The sequence below is a fragment of the Tiliqua scincoides genome, chromosome 9 (genome assembly GCF_035046505.1).
Source record: "Tiliqua scincoides isolate rTilSci1 chromosome 9, rTilSci1.hap2, whole genome shotgun sequence".
NCBI lineage: Eukaryota > Metazoa > Chordata > Lepidosauria > Squamata > Scincidae > Tiliqua > Tiliqua scincoides.
In genome coordinates this window covers 10,534,606-10,550,818 of record NC_089829.1, presented here as the reverse complement: position 1 = coordinate 10,550,818, position 16,213 = coordinate 10,534,606, and the positions used below count along the sequence as shown (strand labels likewise).

The 16,213-nt window shown below is 49.3% G+C and overlaps 1 protein-coding gene across 1 annotated transcript in view; it reads right to left on the bottom strand.

Moving 5' to 3' along the window:
* Positions 1-16,213, bottom strand: part of CHD5 (chromodomain helicase DNA binding protein 5) — a 60,728-nt gene extending 44,515 nt beyond the window's left edge. The window contains exons 1-6 of the mRNA XM_066637430.1: positions 15,937-16,213; positions 12,478-12,605; positions 2,987-3,169; positions 2,650-2,768; positions 1,722-1,969; positions 1,067-1,191 (exon numbers count right to left, since the gene is read on the bottom strand). Coding sequence (XP_066493527.1) covers positions 1,067-1,191; positions 1,722-1,969; positions 2,650-2,768; positions 2,987-3,169; positions 12,478-12,605; positions 15,937-16,213 — 1,080 coding nt within the window. The remainder of the gene's footprint in view (positions 1-1,066; positions 1,192-1,721; positions 1,970-2,649; positions 2,769-2,986; positions 3,170-12,477; positions 12,606-15,936) is intronic.

Sequence of the window (16,213 nt, the reverse complement as noted above, 5' to 3'; positions counted from 1 at the left end):
GTCTTTGCTAGATTGGGTCACATCAGATCCCAAAAGTCCAACAAGTCTAGCCCTCTCCCTCTGTTCCTCTCCAGCAACTGGAGCCTCGTGGCAGACTGCCCCTGCACATGGAGATTCAGAGCCACTGTGAGTAATACACATATTAACAACAACAACAACAACAATATTTATATACCGCTTTTCAACAAAAAGTTCACAAAGCGGTTTACAGAGAAAATCAAATAACTAAATGGCTCCCTGTCCCAAAAGGGCTCACAGTCTAAAAAGTTGCAAAGGAATACCAGCAGACAGCCACTAGAACAGACAGTGCTGGGGTGAGGTGGGCCAGTTACTCTCCCCCTGCTAAATAAAAGAGGAGCACCCACTTGAAAAAGTGCCTCTTACCCAGTTAGCAGGGGTCAACTGTGGTATATGAACTGTGGGTTCATATACCTTTCCTCCTCCCTGAATTTAATAAAATCTTTTCTAAAGTGATTGCTGCATCTTGTGGTGGGGAGTTGCATCGATTAATTGTTGTGACGAAGCCCTGGATTTTGCTTGTCCTGAATCAATTTTGTGTGGTGTTCCCAAGCTTTTGTATTTCTCAAGGAGCAGAAAAAGATATCTTGCTCCACTTTTTCCGTGCTATGTGTAATTTTCAACACTTCTTTTATGGCCCTGCCCCAAATCCTCTTTCTTTTAGGGACCACGTAAGAATTAGAAACCTAGAAAAATATCACAGAATATCACATTGCACTTTACTGTCACCCAAGAGTGCCCCTGTCCACATACAGAGACTGTGCCATGAGCTGAGCACTGGGAAGCCACAGGACATTCATGAACATTGCTACTGCAGAGAGGAAAGGCTCAGGATATTAGCACTGGTACATCTTCCATTCAAGGAAGAGAATTTCTGTTGAAACTGGAAGAACATGTCCATTTTCAGCATGGCACGCACCCAGCCTGGACTCCAGCCAAAGGGGCAGGACGGTTAAGGAGAAGGTCTGAACATCAGTGCCTGGCATGGTAAATTTGGGACTCCAGCAAAATCAAAAACCATCTGGAGAATGGAAGCAAGGTCACGTACTGAGGAGCCCTTTTTTCTCTTGTTGGCAATGCCCCCAAAGCGGAATTTCAGGCCTGCCACCTTTTTCCCCTTCCCTTTCTTCTTGTTCTCTTTGGTGTTCTTGATTTTCTTTCGTACACCAGGACCTAGGGAAGAAGAGAGGGCTTCACCACCAACACGCCGATTAGTTCACCACCCCTCACAGATCCCAGAGGGTGTGCCAGCATGATCTATATATCAGCATGGGGCAGATATCAAGTGGCCAAACATTTCACAGCCTCCACATTTCTCTAGTCCTCATTGTCTTTAGGGAGGAACTCAAGACAATTCTAGCCTTCCAGTCAACAAGATGAATGAAAGCATTCAAGCCTAAATGAAATGGTCCACTGGTGTTCACAGGACCCACCTGCTCCTTGGACCAAACAGGGATGGGAAAACTGGATGACAGGGCTGACCCATCTATGAGGCCTCATGAGGCCACAACCTCAGGTGAAAGATGGGAGGGCACCCACCACCTGCCCTCATTCTTCTACCCCATGATATGGACTGAAATATACACTCTCTCATGATCATTTATGTGATTCTGAGGGACAGATTGATTGATTGATTGATTGATTGATTGCAATTGTACCCTTCACCCCCCCCAAATGTGGCCCACGCATGCCACCAACATTACCTTTGCCCTCCTTGGTCTTAGCCTTCCTAATGATCGCTGGGGGTGGCAGGGGTGGCTGCTGGGGGCTTGCAGGGAGTGGAGGTGGAGCAATGGCAACAGTCTCGACAGCGGCGGCCACTGCAGCGGCTGCTGCTGCTGCTGAGCTGCCTTTGAAGGGGTTGTTAGCACTGAATTCCCGCCATTTGGCCCCCAGGACGGTCATCATCTTGGACATGGGGATCTTGGGGTTCCTCTTGGCGACCAGGGGCCTAGAAACCAAGGAGAAAGTCAGCACTGACGAGGGGGCAAGTCCTTTTTCAAGGTCCTTACCGCAATATAAAAGCACTGTTATCCCTGTAGTGTAGATGGCGAAGAGTCCATGGCAGAGGCGAGATCAAACCAGGGAGGCCCCAATGCACAGCTCAGTCTCTTAGGGCGCAATCCAAACCAACTTTCCAGCATTGATATAGCTGTGCCAATGTGGCGGGCGCTGCATCCTGCAGTCTGGAGGTAGTCAAGGGGGCTCCTCCAGGTAAGGGCATGTTTGTTACCTTACCTTGGGGCTGCATTGCAGCTAGGTCAGAGCTGGGAAGTTGGTCAGGATTGCCGCCTTAGCTGCTATACTACAACAACTTCCATTAAGGCAACAGACCTCCCTAGCAGTCTGTCCCTGACAACTAGTATCCAAAGACAGACCGCCAAGGAACATGGAGGTTCTCTTTAGCTGTCACCGCTAGTAGCTATGGATGGATTCATTCTCCACAAATGCTGAAAGTCAGCAACCACTCCCACACCTCCCAATGAAAGAACTATCCTTACTCCTTCAAAATAAAGCCCAGGAGGCCTCAGGGTGAGATAGGCCACATGGGTGAATTAACGAATGCTGCAGAGACCGGAATATAGCCCCAAGCTTCCTCCCTGGACGAGAGCAGGAGTCAGCTTCACCTACCTAAGAAACTGGCTGAAAGCTTTGTAGTTGGTCAGCATATGATAGTCCTCTTCTGAAAAAGCGTAATCTACGTCATCCAGGCCCCACTCTTCCATCAGCTGAGCTGAGGACTTGGGTTCCTGGTGGAGATGAAAAGCAACACTAAAGAGGCAACAAACCAGTTTTAGGAGCCCCCGTTGTGGTGTGCTGGATGTCGAGCAAACCCCACCACCACCCCACACACACACACACACACACACACACACACACACACAGACATATAAAATAGCTTCAGTTTATCTAAAGTTCTTGTCCATTTGATTGCCCCGAAGCTTCTTCCAAACCAGAAGCCGGATACCTTTAAGCCTCCGTCTTCCACCTCCTCTTCCTCCTCATCTTTCTTTTTCCGCTTGGCTTTCTTCTCCTTTTTCTCTCGCAGTTTCTTCTTCTTCTTTTTATTAGGCGAATAGTCACTTCCTTCGCTCTCTGATTTGTCTTCCAGCTCCTCTTCATTTTCAGAGATCTCATCATCGTGGCTCCCCTAAAGGTCACGCAAAAAAAGAAAAGGTTCACATGCTAGGGAAAAGAGGAGAGGAGGGCACGGTCAGTGATGGATGGAAGGGTCTTAGCCATAAACTGCTCCTGGGAAAAAGATATCAAAGTCACAGCACAGACTGTTTTACACACACACACACACACACACACACACACACACGGAAAATATCTGACTTCTGAGGGAGACCCAGGGGCTCTGCAAGGCAATGAAACAACACACTACATCAGGATGAGCAGGTTAAAAAAAATTACCCCTCTCCCCAAAAGGAGATCCATTTTAGCCTATAAATAGAAGTGAGGGGGCAGAATGGATTTTCTCAGGTGCTTGAGTCAAGGAAACTCTGTCCCATATCTCTTTAGGATCACGGTGTAGAGCTCCTTTTAAAGTGAAGCCCAGGAGACCTCAGGATGAGACAGGCCACATGAGTGATCTAGGGAAGGTTGCAGAGGCCTATGTGAGTGAGTGGTTTAGCTTCTGTGATCTCCCCAGAGCAATCCTAGAACCAGATGGACCAGAAGCCAGAGACAGCTCTGGGCCAAATCCTATCCAACTTTCCAGCCCTTGTGTAGCCATGCCAATGGGGCATACACTACATCCTGTGGTGGGAGGGTAGTTACGGAGGCCTCCACAAGGTAAGGGAATATCTGTTTCCTTGCCTTGGGGCGGCATTGCAGCTGCACCAGCACTCAAAAGTTGGATAGGATTGAGCCCTGACTCGGTTAAGCGATAACTTCGCCGGTTTACGTTTTTTTCTCTCCTTACTTGTTCCTAGTAAGCAACAAACTGTGCGCACTGCTGCCCTCACATATCCAAGACAGATCATTCACTGACAGCCCCCATTTCCCCACTCTGGGTGATCTTACACTATCCTACACCATCTAACCACCTTTCATTGAACATAAGTTACATGTCAATTATGCGTGACATTATCTATCAAGCAGCATGGAAACTGTCTTTCTATCTCAGGGAGAAAAATGTTTCTGTCTGCATTTTGTTAAGGCCTTTACACCAAATTTTCTAGGTGTTGTCACACCCAAGTGTGACCATCCAAACCTTGAGCTGGGTTATGCAGAGTAAGGAGTTAAAGCCGTGGTTCCCAAACTGTGCATCATGACATCCTGGGGTGTCACAAGGCACCCTGGGGGTCGCTGGATGGCAGCAAGACCACAAGGAACACTGCAGGGGCCAGTAAGAGGCTCAGCTTGGCCAGTTGAGCTCCTGCATGCAGTTTTTTTCATACTGTGAGGGGTCTTCCTGCCCATCCAGAGTCTCTTACAGCCTTTACAGTATCCTGTGCGGTCTTCAAACCCAGAAGTAATTGGTGATAACGTCATCGCCAATAACTTCCGGGAGCTACGCGTTGCATTTGCAGGATGTGGAAGTCTCGTGGGATGCCAAAGATTGGGAAGCACTGGGCTCAAGAGATTTCCCTTGGCTCCCACAAACTCCCTTTCCCCTGGCCCCCACATACTCTATTTCCTCTGCCTCCTATGGACACAATACACCTGGGACTGATCTAGCAAGTCAATCCTTACATTCTAAGTTTGGGAAATGATGAGTTCCCAAAACAAATGCCATCAGCTTTAAGCATAATTTTTTATTTAAGTGTCCTGTCTCTGTTTCCATTTGCAGGATAATTCAGGCACTTCGAAGGAGAATAGCGGACCCGCTGGCCCGCTGCAACCTGGAATTTTTCCACCTGCGTCAAATTCTGTACCGGCACCATCTCCACCATGCCATATTTGGACAATTCCTGGGCCAGCTCACATCACTGCCAGACGGATGTTCACATTTGATTTAAAAAAACAAAAACAAAAAACTATTCTAACCCAAGAGAGACATACAGTATATTGATTTTAGGCCCTTCACATTTTTCATTTAATAATAATAATTTTTTTTAAGGCAACCAAAATGGGACTGTCACTTTTCACGGGCAATATAAACATAATTTCGGCCTGAAAATCTGGTTGCCATGGCAATTCCTGCAGAATCCCATCTCTCTGTCCGCATCTTCCTCCCTGACAAGGACCTCCATCTACATATGTTCCAATTCAAACAGCAGGCTAGTGAAGGGAACCTCTTGGACTGGTTCAAGAGCCTGATCACGTACCACCAGCTATTGCATCTGGCTGCCAAAATGGATGATTTCAGGCACATTGATCCTCATAATCTGGAGTGAGGATTTGGGGCCAAAAAGGACAGGCAACTCCACGGCCCTTTCACGGATATACGTGGGGCAGGGACGAATTCAATTTCATTCAAACCCAGAACATATAAGATGCAACCAGCTCACTCATGAGGTTGATTGGGCCACTCAGTTGCCTCTGCCATGCCTCCCCCTCCCTGGCTTTGAAAAGAACGGGCTGGAAAAGGACAGTGCAGAAAAAGAGTTTCCAACACTATCCCATCACTCTCCTCTCCTCTGCACTTCCTCAGAGACACTCTACCCGACACTCTCATCTCCCCTGCACTTCCTCAGGGATGCTCTCTCCCACCATTCTCATCTCCCCTGCACTTCCTCAGGGATGCTCTCTCCCACCATTCTCATCTCCCCTGCACTTCCTCAGGGATGCTCTCTCCCACCATTCTCATCTCCTCTGCACTTCCTCAGAGACACTCTACCCGACACTCTCATCTCCCCCGCACTTCCTCAGGGATGCTCTCTCCCACCATTCTCATCTCCTCTGTACTTCCTCCTCTGCACTATTCCCTTTTCCATGTTTGAACCAGGGAATCACAATAGAGAGCATAGCTGATGCACCACCAGATCAAGGAGAGGTTGGATCTGTGGGCACATCAAGAGAGGACTTGATGCCTCAGACAAACAGATGCATTTTCAACCAATTAAGCAATGACAGCAGCCTGTGAGTGAGGAGACATCTCTAGGCAACTCCAGTTAAAGGATATTGCATGGTTGGGCGAGAGGACCCTTGCTCTGCCCAGGGGCTTGGAGTGATCCACCAGAGAGAAGTGACAGCATGAGTTTGCTGGTCTGACCCAGCACAATGCACACAGCAGCTTCTGGATTCCACTCTTGGCATCCCAGAAAGTAGGCAGAGATGAGTGCCGTCAGACTGCTGCCTGAGGCAATCACTTCAGTTGGCCTCATGGATGGGCCAGCCTCGATCTCCAGTTAAAGCTGCTAAAGATTCTTCTCTGCCTGAAACCACAGAAAGCCACTGCCAGCAGGATAAGGAAATACTCAGCTTGATCAGACTCCATCAGTGGTCCTTCCTACCCTAACCTTTGCAAAGCTCACTGGGGGTGCCTCACCTGAAAGCCCCCCCCAACCCTGGAGCCAGCATGGCAACTGTCTCACCCAGGTTGTTGGCTCCTGTTCACTACTCCCATAAGTTGCACATAGGCTGCTGCTACATCCCTCGGCTCCACAACCGGGGTGCACCCAGCCTGCTCCATTTGCTTACATAGGAAGACAAGCCACTCCGGCTTTCAGCTGCAGCAACATCACTGGGAAGAGGTTGCCAATGGCTGCCTGATGGGGAAGAGACACAACCAGGTGCAGAAACAAATGGTGTCGTTCATGGGGTAAACATAAAACAGACACCCTGCCAGCCAAACAAAGGAGGTGGTGCCCATATGTGCGTGCAATCATCAAGCCACTCCAACCACGCACCAGGGAAACAAGAAAAGCAACTTTCTGTGCTTCATTTTCATCCCAATTTCTGGCAAGAGCAGACAAGCCTCCAAATCAGAAGGAACCTTCCCCCTCCCCCAGTAAGAAGCTGGAGCCCTCCTGCACATTCACACCCTCCCTGTATTTATTCTGTTCCCAAAGAATGATCTGTTCCCAAAGAATGGGTTTTCTCCAAAAAGAGATCCACTCGAAGGGGTGGACAAAGACCAAATCTGTCAAAAGAGCGAATAAACAAGCAGACCCCCACCCCAAGAAAGCCATTACAGGCAGGGGGTAGACTAGATGACCTTGGAGTACATTTCAACTCTATGGGAACTGTTTCCTGGCACTTTCTTGGAAAGCTCGGAATATTGCCCACAGGCAGTCATAAGCAAGACTTTGCTTGGCATCTTTTTGAGACAAAAAAATATTAAATTCTGCACCAAAAAAAATGCAATTCTGTGACCTGTCCACAAAACCACATACTATTTGGTAGGATTTATTTCCTTTTGCCCAGAGGAAGGAATGAAAAGGAAAGCAGCTACTGAAGCAACGAAGCCCCCTGACGAAGCCCAGCATTCCGCCAGCAAAGCAGTCACCTTTCTTACTACACAGATCATATCATACTCACACATCCCAAAAAAATCCCTGTATTGACTTCCTGTCAGCTCCTGGATCCAGCACAGGCTCAACCACCTGAAGATCTCCTGCTCCAACCACAGCTCCAGCCATTCTCCCTTGCTGCCCCTTATGTCTTGAACTCTCTCCCAGACCACATGCAGGTTGCCCCAAACTTACTTTCTTCAAATCCCTCCTCTTGCCCAGACTTGATCTACCAGCCTCTGGGGCCAAGGTTTGCTGGGTGGGTAGACCTGGGCTCTTAGCTGTGTTGGGTTGCTCCCTATCCCAGTGGGCACTCTTCCTGCTGGCACAACAGTTGGGGGGGCAAGCACCCATGGCCCCACCTCTGAGTCTGGGCCACTGCAAGATACAGGCAGCCAAACTATGTGGGCCTTGGCCTCATCCAACAGGACTCTTATGTTCTTAACTAGATTGTACATCCTTAGGGCATAGATCTTCTCTATTATTGGAAAGGACATAACAGAAAGCAACACAAAACATTTTGATTTTATTGCTGGCCCAACACTAAAAATAATAATGAAGATTCTTTACTCACAACTCACAGTGCAATACTATGCATATCTATTCATAAATAAGTCCTATTGTGTTTAATGGGGCTTATTCCTAGGTGACCATGAAGTAATACTGCAGCCTCAATCAGCTGTCCTTTAGCCCTCTGAGACTTCAGCAGGCCACATGTCATCTGGTGTACACTTCTAGTCTTAAGGTCCAGAAACTTGCTTTAGTGATTTAAAAAACACAGAGATTCTCCAGTAGCGATTCTGAGCATGGAATTGCGGAATCCCTGCCGTGCTACCCATAAGACCACGTTCCTCCTCCCAAAAACATCTCCTGCGGCTGCCTCCCACCCACCCACCCACCAGCCCCCTCTATTTTATGGACCATTTAAAGCCAGACCTGCTCGGTATGCAGCACACTGGCAAGATTTACTGCCAGTCACCAGGGACACACTGTAAAGGAGACGCTGCAATGCAGCTGGAGCATTGCAGGGTACAGGAGACCCGATAAGGAGACTTCCCAACACAGAGAAGGTCAGGCACAGCCAAACTGGTGTTGTCATCCAAGGGATCGCAGTTGATTCATGGGGGAGGGGGGGTCAACACTGCAGCCCTTTCCTGCAAACTCTCCTTTGGTGAGTCATGAAAGTCACCTGCTGAACACCTGCCACGCTGCCAGCTGAAAAACTATATTTGCAAAGAGGGAGGATAGGAATCTGAAGTCAGTGCTGCAGAGGCCCCTTTGGGTTGGACTACCGCCACTGCGTCCTGCAAAGTGCTGCCCTTGAAGAGCGTTTTGCAATGTGGAAGAACTGTATATTTTTTCACCTGTTCAGCTCTGCTTCTTCTTCCCCTTTTGCCTCTCTTGAGTCTATTTTCTAGACTGTAAGCTCATTGGGGACCTGTTCTTTCAGGTTTCAGAGTGCATCACATAGGTGTATGGCACTGCCTCAGAATGCATCTGCTAAGTTAACCCAAAGGGCCCGCCCCAGGCACTGTAATCATGCACCCAAAGAGTCAAATGTGCTGCCATTAAAACTGGACCCAATTCCAGGTGCTGGTTTTAACTTTCCATGGCAGCTGTAACAATGCTTTGCCTACTAGGGACCAGTCTTGCTGATTTTTTTTTTTTTTGGGGGGGGGGGGTGTCCTTTCAGCAGCTAGTGAAGAGAGATCTCTTTTGAAGCTGTGTCTTTAATCTTCTGGAAACCCCTTAGTGGCACTAAAATCAGCAAGATCCTCCTGGCTGGCTAGGTCTTCTCTGTCTGGCTGCTTTGACTTTCATGGATAAGATAGATAAGGGTGACAAGGTAGATAAGTTACGTTCAGTAAGGTTACTAAAATGAACTGGAGTCAATGGACAGATCAAACAATTGAGACTAGATTTGACAGCTAGGTGACAGAGATGGTGGCTCCAGTTCTGTGCACTTGAACTGAAGGGGCTTACCCCATACCTCCCCAGCCCGGGTACCAAATGCCAGCTTTCTGACAACAGGTCATTGGTCTAACACTTCTGAGGCCAAACCCCCTGGATGATAGCAACAAGGGACACTGACACCCCACCAAATGCCCCCCCCAAGTCAGCCAATCAGAGTCGAATGCAGGTAGTGGCATCGCTAGGAGAGTGGGGGGGTGCGGGCCGCACCGGGTGACGCGCAAAGGGGGGGTGACATGCACTGGGGGCATAACGCTCTAAAATTGCAGTGGTTAGGAGTAACCCCATCATATTATATACCGTTGGATGTGGAATTTCTAACGGAATGCAATGCAAGAAAACCAGAGTGAAATACCTCCTGTCTATCAAAAGTTATGACAAAAAAACTGGAGAACAAAAAATGCATGGATCCCTATGGAAAGTGAAAGTGAGCCGTATCGTGCGTTTACTCGGTAGTAGGCAAATTTGCCCTAGACTGTCGGAAAGGGCAGGCTGAGAGGAATCCAACGACACCAGAATGGTCCTGATCCAATGAATGCAGCCCCCCAAAACACCTGAGAAGCAAGTCCCTCCCTCCAAGTAGATGAATGTATCCAGCCCTATGGAAAGCGAAATTAAGCCTCACAGTCGCGTTTACTCACAAGTAAGCACACGTGCCTTAGCTGGTGTGGAAGATCAGGTGAAGGAGAGTGCAAGGCTACCAGAATGGTCCTGATCCTATGTACCTGCAGCTAACAAGTGCTCCAGAAGGCAGCCTCCCCCCCCCCCTCACTAAAAAGGATCAAAACAGAGGCTTCAGCTGATAGGGTGAACCTTTTTGAGACTTGCAAAGCCAGGTGGATCCTGACAGTGATCTGCTTTAAACAGAAGTACTTAAATTGAACTGGGCACTGGGTAGGGCTGAAACTGATTTTGGAGGGGGAGTGTTATTGCAGGCAGGCTGCAGAGGAAATTCACTTGGTGGACCAGGGCTGGCTTCTGCTTATTTAATTATTTGTTTTACTTTAATTATTTATACTTATTTATTTTAATTTGCCTGATGATGTTACTTCCACCATGACATCACTTCTGGTGGGTCTTGGACAGATTGTCAATCTAAAATGTGGATCCCAGTGCTAAAAGTTTGAGAACTGCTGCAATAAGTTGTTAGTAAGTTGACACCATGGGGGGGGGGGTGACACCACTAGTGACCAATATAACTAAAATCACAGTTTGGAGGAATAATACCATCATGTTATATATCAAACAATGCGTAATTTCATGCAGAATGTGTTCTATCTTTGTTCTATCAAAAGGTACAGTCAAAAAACCAGTGGGGGTGGAGTGATGGTACATCACCATGCCCACCACCTGGGGTATTGCCCATGGGTATTGCCCCGTGCACCCCATCCTGCATGGGGGGGGTGACGCGCTGGCATCCCGTACCGGGTGACGCGAACCCTAGTGACGTCACTGAATGCAGGACTGGTTCAACCCCTTCCTACCAAAACTTGACAGTCTGGCATGGTGGTTTGCATCAGGAGCACCGAAAGGAGAGTTCCGTCACCGTACAGGCTTTGGAAACCACAGAAACAGTGAAGCCACGTTACAGTTGTCACTGATTATCACATCTGTGGATGCCTGTCTGCCCACAGTTCAATGCGATTGCTAAATTTCCATGTTCACATATTAGTAAAGCATGTCAGGTCTATGTTCTGGATAAGGCAGAAACACAGCCAACAAGGTGGTTCAGGAACAGGTGCAGATTGCTGGAGTCAGCAGGATCAGCAAACACCTGTGACTGCCTCAGCCTGGGTGTGGCTTAGCCTACACTGATTGGCCACTCCAACTACTTAATGTTTGGTCTGTTGAGCTTCCAGTGCAGCAGTAGGAGTGTACTAGGAGACTACTGAACTGCTGCCAGTAACTTGGGAGGCTGGATGTGAGTAGATACCTGTTGATACTGACCATGGAATGAACTTTGACTGTGTATCTTGGAAAACCGATTTGGATTTGTTTATGGACTGACTGCTCATCGTGCTGACTAGGACTGTTTACTGATTACTCTACCTGTGATAACCCTTGCTCTGAAATATAACCACTGCATTCAAAGAACTCTGCTGGTGTGTGCTGTTTTGTGTGCCTGCTCATCCAAGGTTCCATACAACTCTTTACCAGACAAAGGGTTGCAACTCTAACAAAGCAGATATATATTAGAGGGGGAGCCACATTGCTCAAGATTTTGCAGGAATACAGAAAAAAAACTCATAATAAGAAGAGCCCTGCCAGATCAGGTCCAAGCCCCATATAGTTTGGCATCCAACCATTCCCCCACCAGAAGCCTTTGGGAAGCCCACAAACAGGAAAGGAAGGCTGCAGTCCTATACACTCTTTCTTGGGAGTAAGCTCCATTGAGCACAGTGGCACATACTTTGGAGTAGACACCCCTAGGATTGTACTGAAAGGCAAATACCCAGAGGCCACTGGTGGACAACTGTGGGAAGCAGGAGGCTGGATCAGCTGTACCCCCTTGGGCTGGATCCAGCAAGGCTTTTCTTATGTTCAAGCTTACAAGAATATTTAGGGGCGTGAATAGGGTGACGATCCCCTCAAAAGATAATTTGGAGTCACACTTTAGAAATTATGACTCAGCCCATCGTTTTTCTCCCTCATGCCACTTAAGGAAGCCTGCAACTGCCTTCCAGAAGCATCTTCCCAATGACAGCCCCTCAACCACTCCCCATCTTTTCCAAGAAGCCTTTGGTAGGACCTGACTAGCCCCCAGACCCTACTGGGAACAAGACAGAGATTACCTTAGAGAAACAGTGGCATGTTCTCCCCCTGCTGATCCTTGCCTCCGTTTCCCTGTCCTTTCTCTGTTGCCTCCCCTGTGCTGAATTACAGATTGTAAGTGCTTTGGGGCAGGGGTCTGCCTTACTGAGTTTTGTAAAGCATGGTGCCCACTTGGCAGCATTATACAAAACCATCATCATTCTCATGAGGTAAACATTACTCAATGAGCAACATATTGAAAGACGCCTGCCCCCCCCCCTTGTGTTACGTGTGAGTCCTTAGAAAGACTCCAGGGAAACCCAGTACAACCCACCTCCTTCTTCTTCCGCTTCACTTTGGCAGTCTTGTTCTCCTTCAGCTTCTTGGGCTTCTTCTTTTTGCCATCCAGCTGCTCTTCAGGAAAGAACTCCTCCAAGTCTTCTGGCAATCCATCTTCTTCTTCTAGAAAAGGAAGGAAAATACCCTGTCAAGCAACTGAGAGCCAGGATCCTGCTCGACAGCAGTGTTCTTCAACCAAGGGGTTGGGACCCCAATGGAGTCATGAAGCCTCAGTTGTGGGGTCACAGCAACTTACAGGAATAAAAAAGGTTGAAGACCACTGGGCTAGAAGACCACCAGGTAAAGGGGGAGGCATCTCGTGTAGCCCTTCAGGTACAAGGAGATGGTGCCCCAGTCCTGCTCAGGTTCTTTGCAACTGTGCTAAAATAGCTTTCACTAGTGTCAGGCTTCATGGCAACTTTTTCTGCTTTTTCCCTATAATAGGAATATTTGGTTACAGTGAACAGTACTGAGAAGGCATTTTGGGGGCAAGGAATGGATGACAACAGGGATGGGGGTAGGTGAAAAGGGTACTGAGAGGGAGAGATTAACAATGGAGCCCCCAGTCTCATACTTTATTTATATATTGGGGTTGGATCCAGTTTCCTACAGTGTTCAGACCGCAAACTGGCAAGACTAAAAGCAGGAGGGAAAAGCACACCCTGCCCTAGTAGTTGCTCCCCAACAACCAGTTTTCACAGGCAGGCTACTCCTAAAAACGAAGGTTCCAGGCCATCATGACCAAGAGCTACCGAAATTGATCAATCTATTAGCTGTCGATAGACCTTTCCTTCTTCACACCTAGCCACTTTTTCAAGTCATCTAAGCCAGAGGCCATCCTGACATCTTGTGGCAATGAGTTCCACCTGATAATGACATGCTTTGTAAAGAAAGACTTCCTTTTGTCCCTCCTGAAGCCCCTGCTGCTAGTTTCATCATATGACCCTGGGTTTAAGTGTGGCAAGAGAACACGAGAAAAACGTTTCTCTCCATGCCATGCATCATTTTATCAGTTGCAATCATGTCTCCACTTAATTGCTTTCCCCCCCCAAATTTTTCACAAACCGTTCCTTGTAAGGAGGGCGCTTCAGTCTTCCAATTTTCTGCGACCATTTCCTCCCCCCCACACAAAGCAACCAAGACCACCGCCTTCTGTCTTGTCTGGGTTTCATTACTTCCTCAAAGCACTCCTCTCAGCCTCTGCATCACCTTTTGCAATACAGGGACCATGAGATGAGCTGCCTTGCAGGGTTGTCGTATAGGTTTCCAACCAAGCTTGCGTATTGGGCTCTAAATGCTCAAAATGAGTACTTTGGAAGTGTGTGTGGACAACAATGGGCACCTATGGTGAAGTCCCAATGAAAGGATTACCCACAGATAGGGGACAGCACCCCGCAGAACTCAGTGCCCCACAGCATGAGAAGGGAAAGCCAGAAAAAAAAGCACACAATGTAATGAAACATGCAAATGGACAACATGCAACTTTCATATAGGATCAGGGCCAGCTCAAGACTGAATATTCGTGATTTCCTGTGTGCAAAAGGCATCAAGGCAAATGAAATGCACATATACCCCAATCCTCAGAGACAAATACGGGAACATTTTTGTATTCTCAAGAGAAACCTCCAGGCCATGTTAGCAAAGGGACTGTGAGCTGAGTTGAAAGGTGTTGCTAATTGACAGAATTCACGCCTGTCAGACAAAACTAGACACATTACAGGAAGGTCATCTCAGCAATTTGCCCCAAATGCAAAACTGAACCTCCACTATGAGGAGTAGTATACCTTGGAGAGACAGTAAGCAACCAGGGCCATTCCCTTGATGCCCTGTTTGAGGCATCTAGGTGAGGGAGATCCCATGAGAATGGGCTTCTAGCAACTACTAGCCTTTTCTACTTTCAAAAACAGTTTACCTCCAAAAGTCAACAGAGACAGCCATCGCCCTTCTTCGAAGCCCCTGGCCGCCTCTAGAAAACTAAGCCTAAGTCAATCCCATTGAACATAAGGCTCTCCCCATATCCCAATTAAAACATCTACAGGGAGACGGATCCTGCTCCATGCGCAGAGCAGTCAACCTGACCGCCCCCTTTGTGCCCTGCTTTTGTGGCTCTCCCAGAAACATTTGGCCAGACCCTCCTGGGAATCAGACACACCCACCTTATGTTGATCCAGCAGCAGGGCTGTAGCTGTTATGAAGGAGAAGTTAAGTTGAACCTCCATGGAAAGGGGCAGAATACCTCCAAAAAGAATGGCAGTGCCAGCACCAGACTGCTGATAGCCTTGGGGCAAGGATCATGCACTGGGGCCCTGGTGGCACCCCCGGCCCCCACCTGCCCCTGACAGTACATTGGAGATGTCCACTGCCGTCAGTCCTGAGGGTTCACTTGGGCTTGCTGATAGGTCAGTTCCCAACCTGGTTACACCATAATGTCCCCCACCCACCAGGGTCTGGCATCCTCTTTCTATCCTGTATCTAGAGCTACGCAGAACCTCCATATATTGACAGGGTATATCTGGAAACCCACTAGGAACAGCCACCCCCTTCCTGACCTGCTGGGGGGCAGGGGGCTTTCCAGGGGTATCTGGCACACCACCATAGGAAAGAGGGCACTAGACTCAATGGGCTTTCTGTCTGAGATGCTGGGGCTCTTAGGGCAGATTTCTTCGAGACAAACTCAGGGAGGGGAGGCCAATCAGGTCAGCCTAATAGATCCTCCACTGTCAGGAGCAGTCTACCTGAGCATGCCAGGCGCCAAGGCAAACAGGGTTGGGCTGTGGCCTTCCTGCCCTGCTTATAGGCTTCCGCAAAGCACCTGGCAGGAAAGACAATGCAAACCTAGACAGGCCTTGGGCCTGTTCCAGATGGGTGGCTCATAGGTTCTGATGACTTTCCTCATCCTGAGAGAAGCAGGTGGCTAGCCATATGGAAGCGAACCTCCCAATTCGGAGGCAGTATATCTTTGAGCACCACCTAGCTGTTGGGAGCGATAGTAAGGGAAGGCCAAACTGGTGGGGGCAGCTGGTCACGGTGGGCAAGAGGACGCTAGCATGGGAGGGAGGGATGGACTCGGGCCTGACCCCGCAAGCAGAGCTCTCACCCTGCTGGGATGCCACGAGCCAAGCACGCCATGGAACCTCCACAGACAGGAGCAGTCTACCACTGAATGCCGCCAGTGTGGGCGGGGTGGTGGTGCAGCCACCTCCTTCCTGCTTTGCCCATGGGATCCACAGGGGCACAACAGGTTGGCCAAGCCTCCATGTCCTGCAGCAGTCTATCCCTGAGCTGCAGGGAGGTGGGTGGCCACACACAGGAGGCAGCAGGGCACCCTCTCCCTGCCCAAGCAGGTCCGCATGGCTTTGGGGGTGTCACTTTGGGGAGCCCCCCCAGAAACAGACCCCTCCCCTCAGTGGTGGCAGCGGCCAGCAAGAGGTCACCCTGCGCCCAGCCCCCCTACCTGACATGTCCTCCGCGATCTGCGGCTCCTCCGCCCCGCGCATCCCTCCCGCGCCGGCGCCTCCGCCTCCGCCTCCGCCCGGGGCGCACGTTGCTCTGCGGAGGGCGAGGCTGCTCAGCGCGAAGATGGCTGCTGACTGCGGACGGAAAAGAGGGAGGGAGGCGAGGCGGGCTGGGGGGCGGCCGATCGGCCCCCCTCTCCGTCCCACCTTCCCCCGAGCAGCGGCGGCGGCGGCGGCGGCAGCGGAGGCGAAGCCGCCCGGAGCCTGGCAGCACAT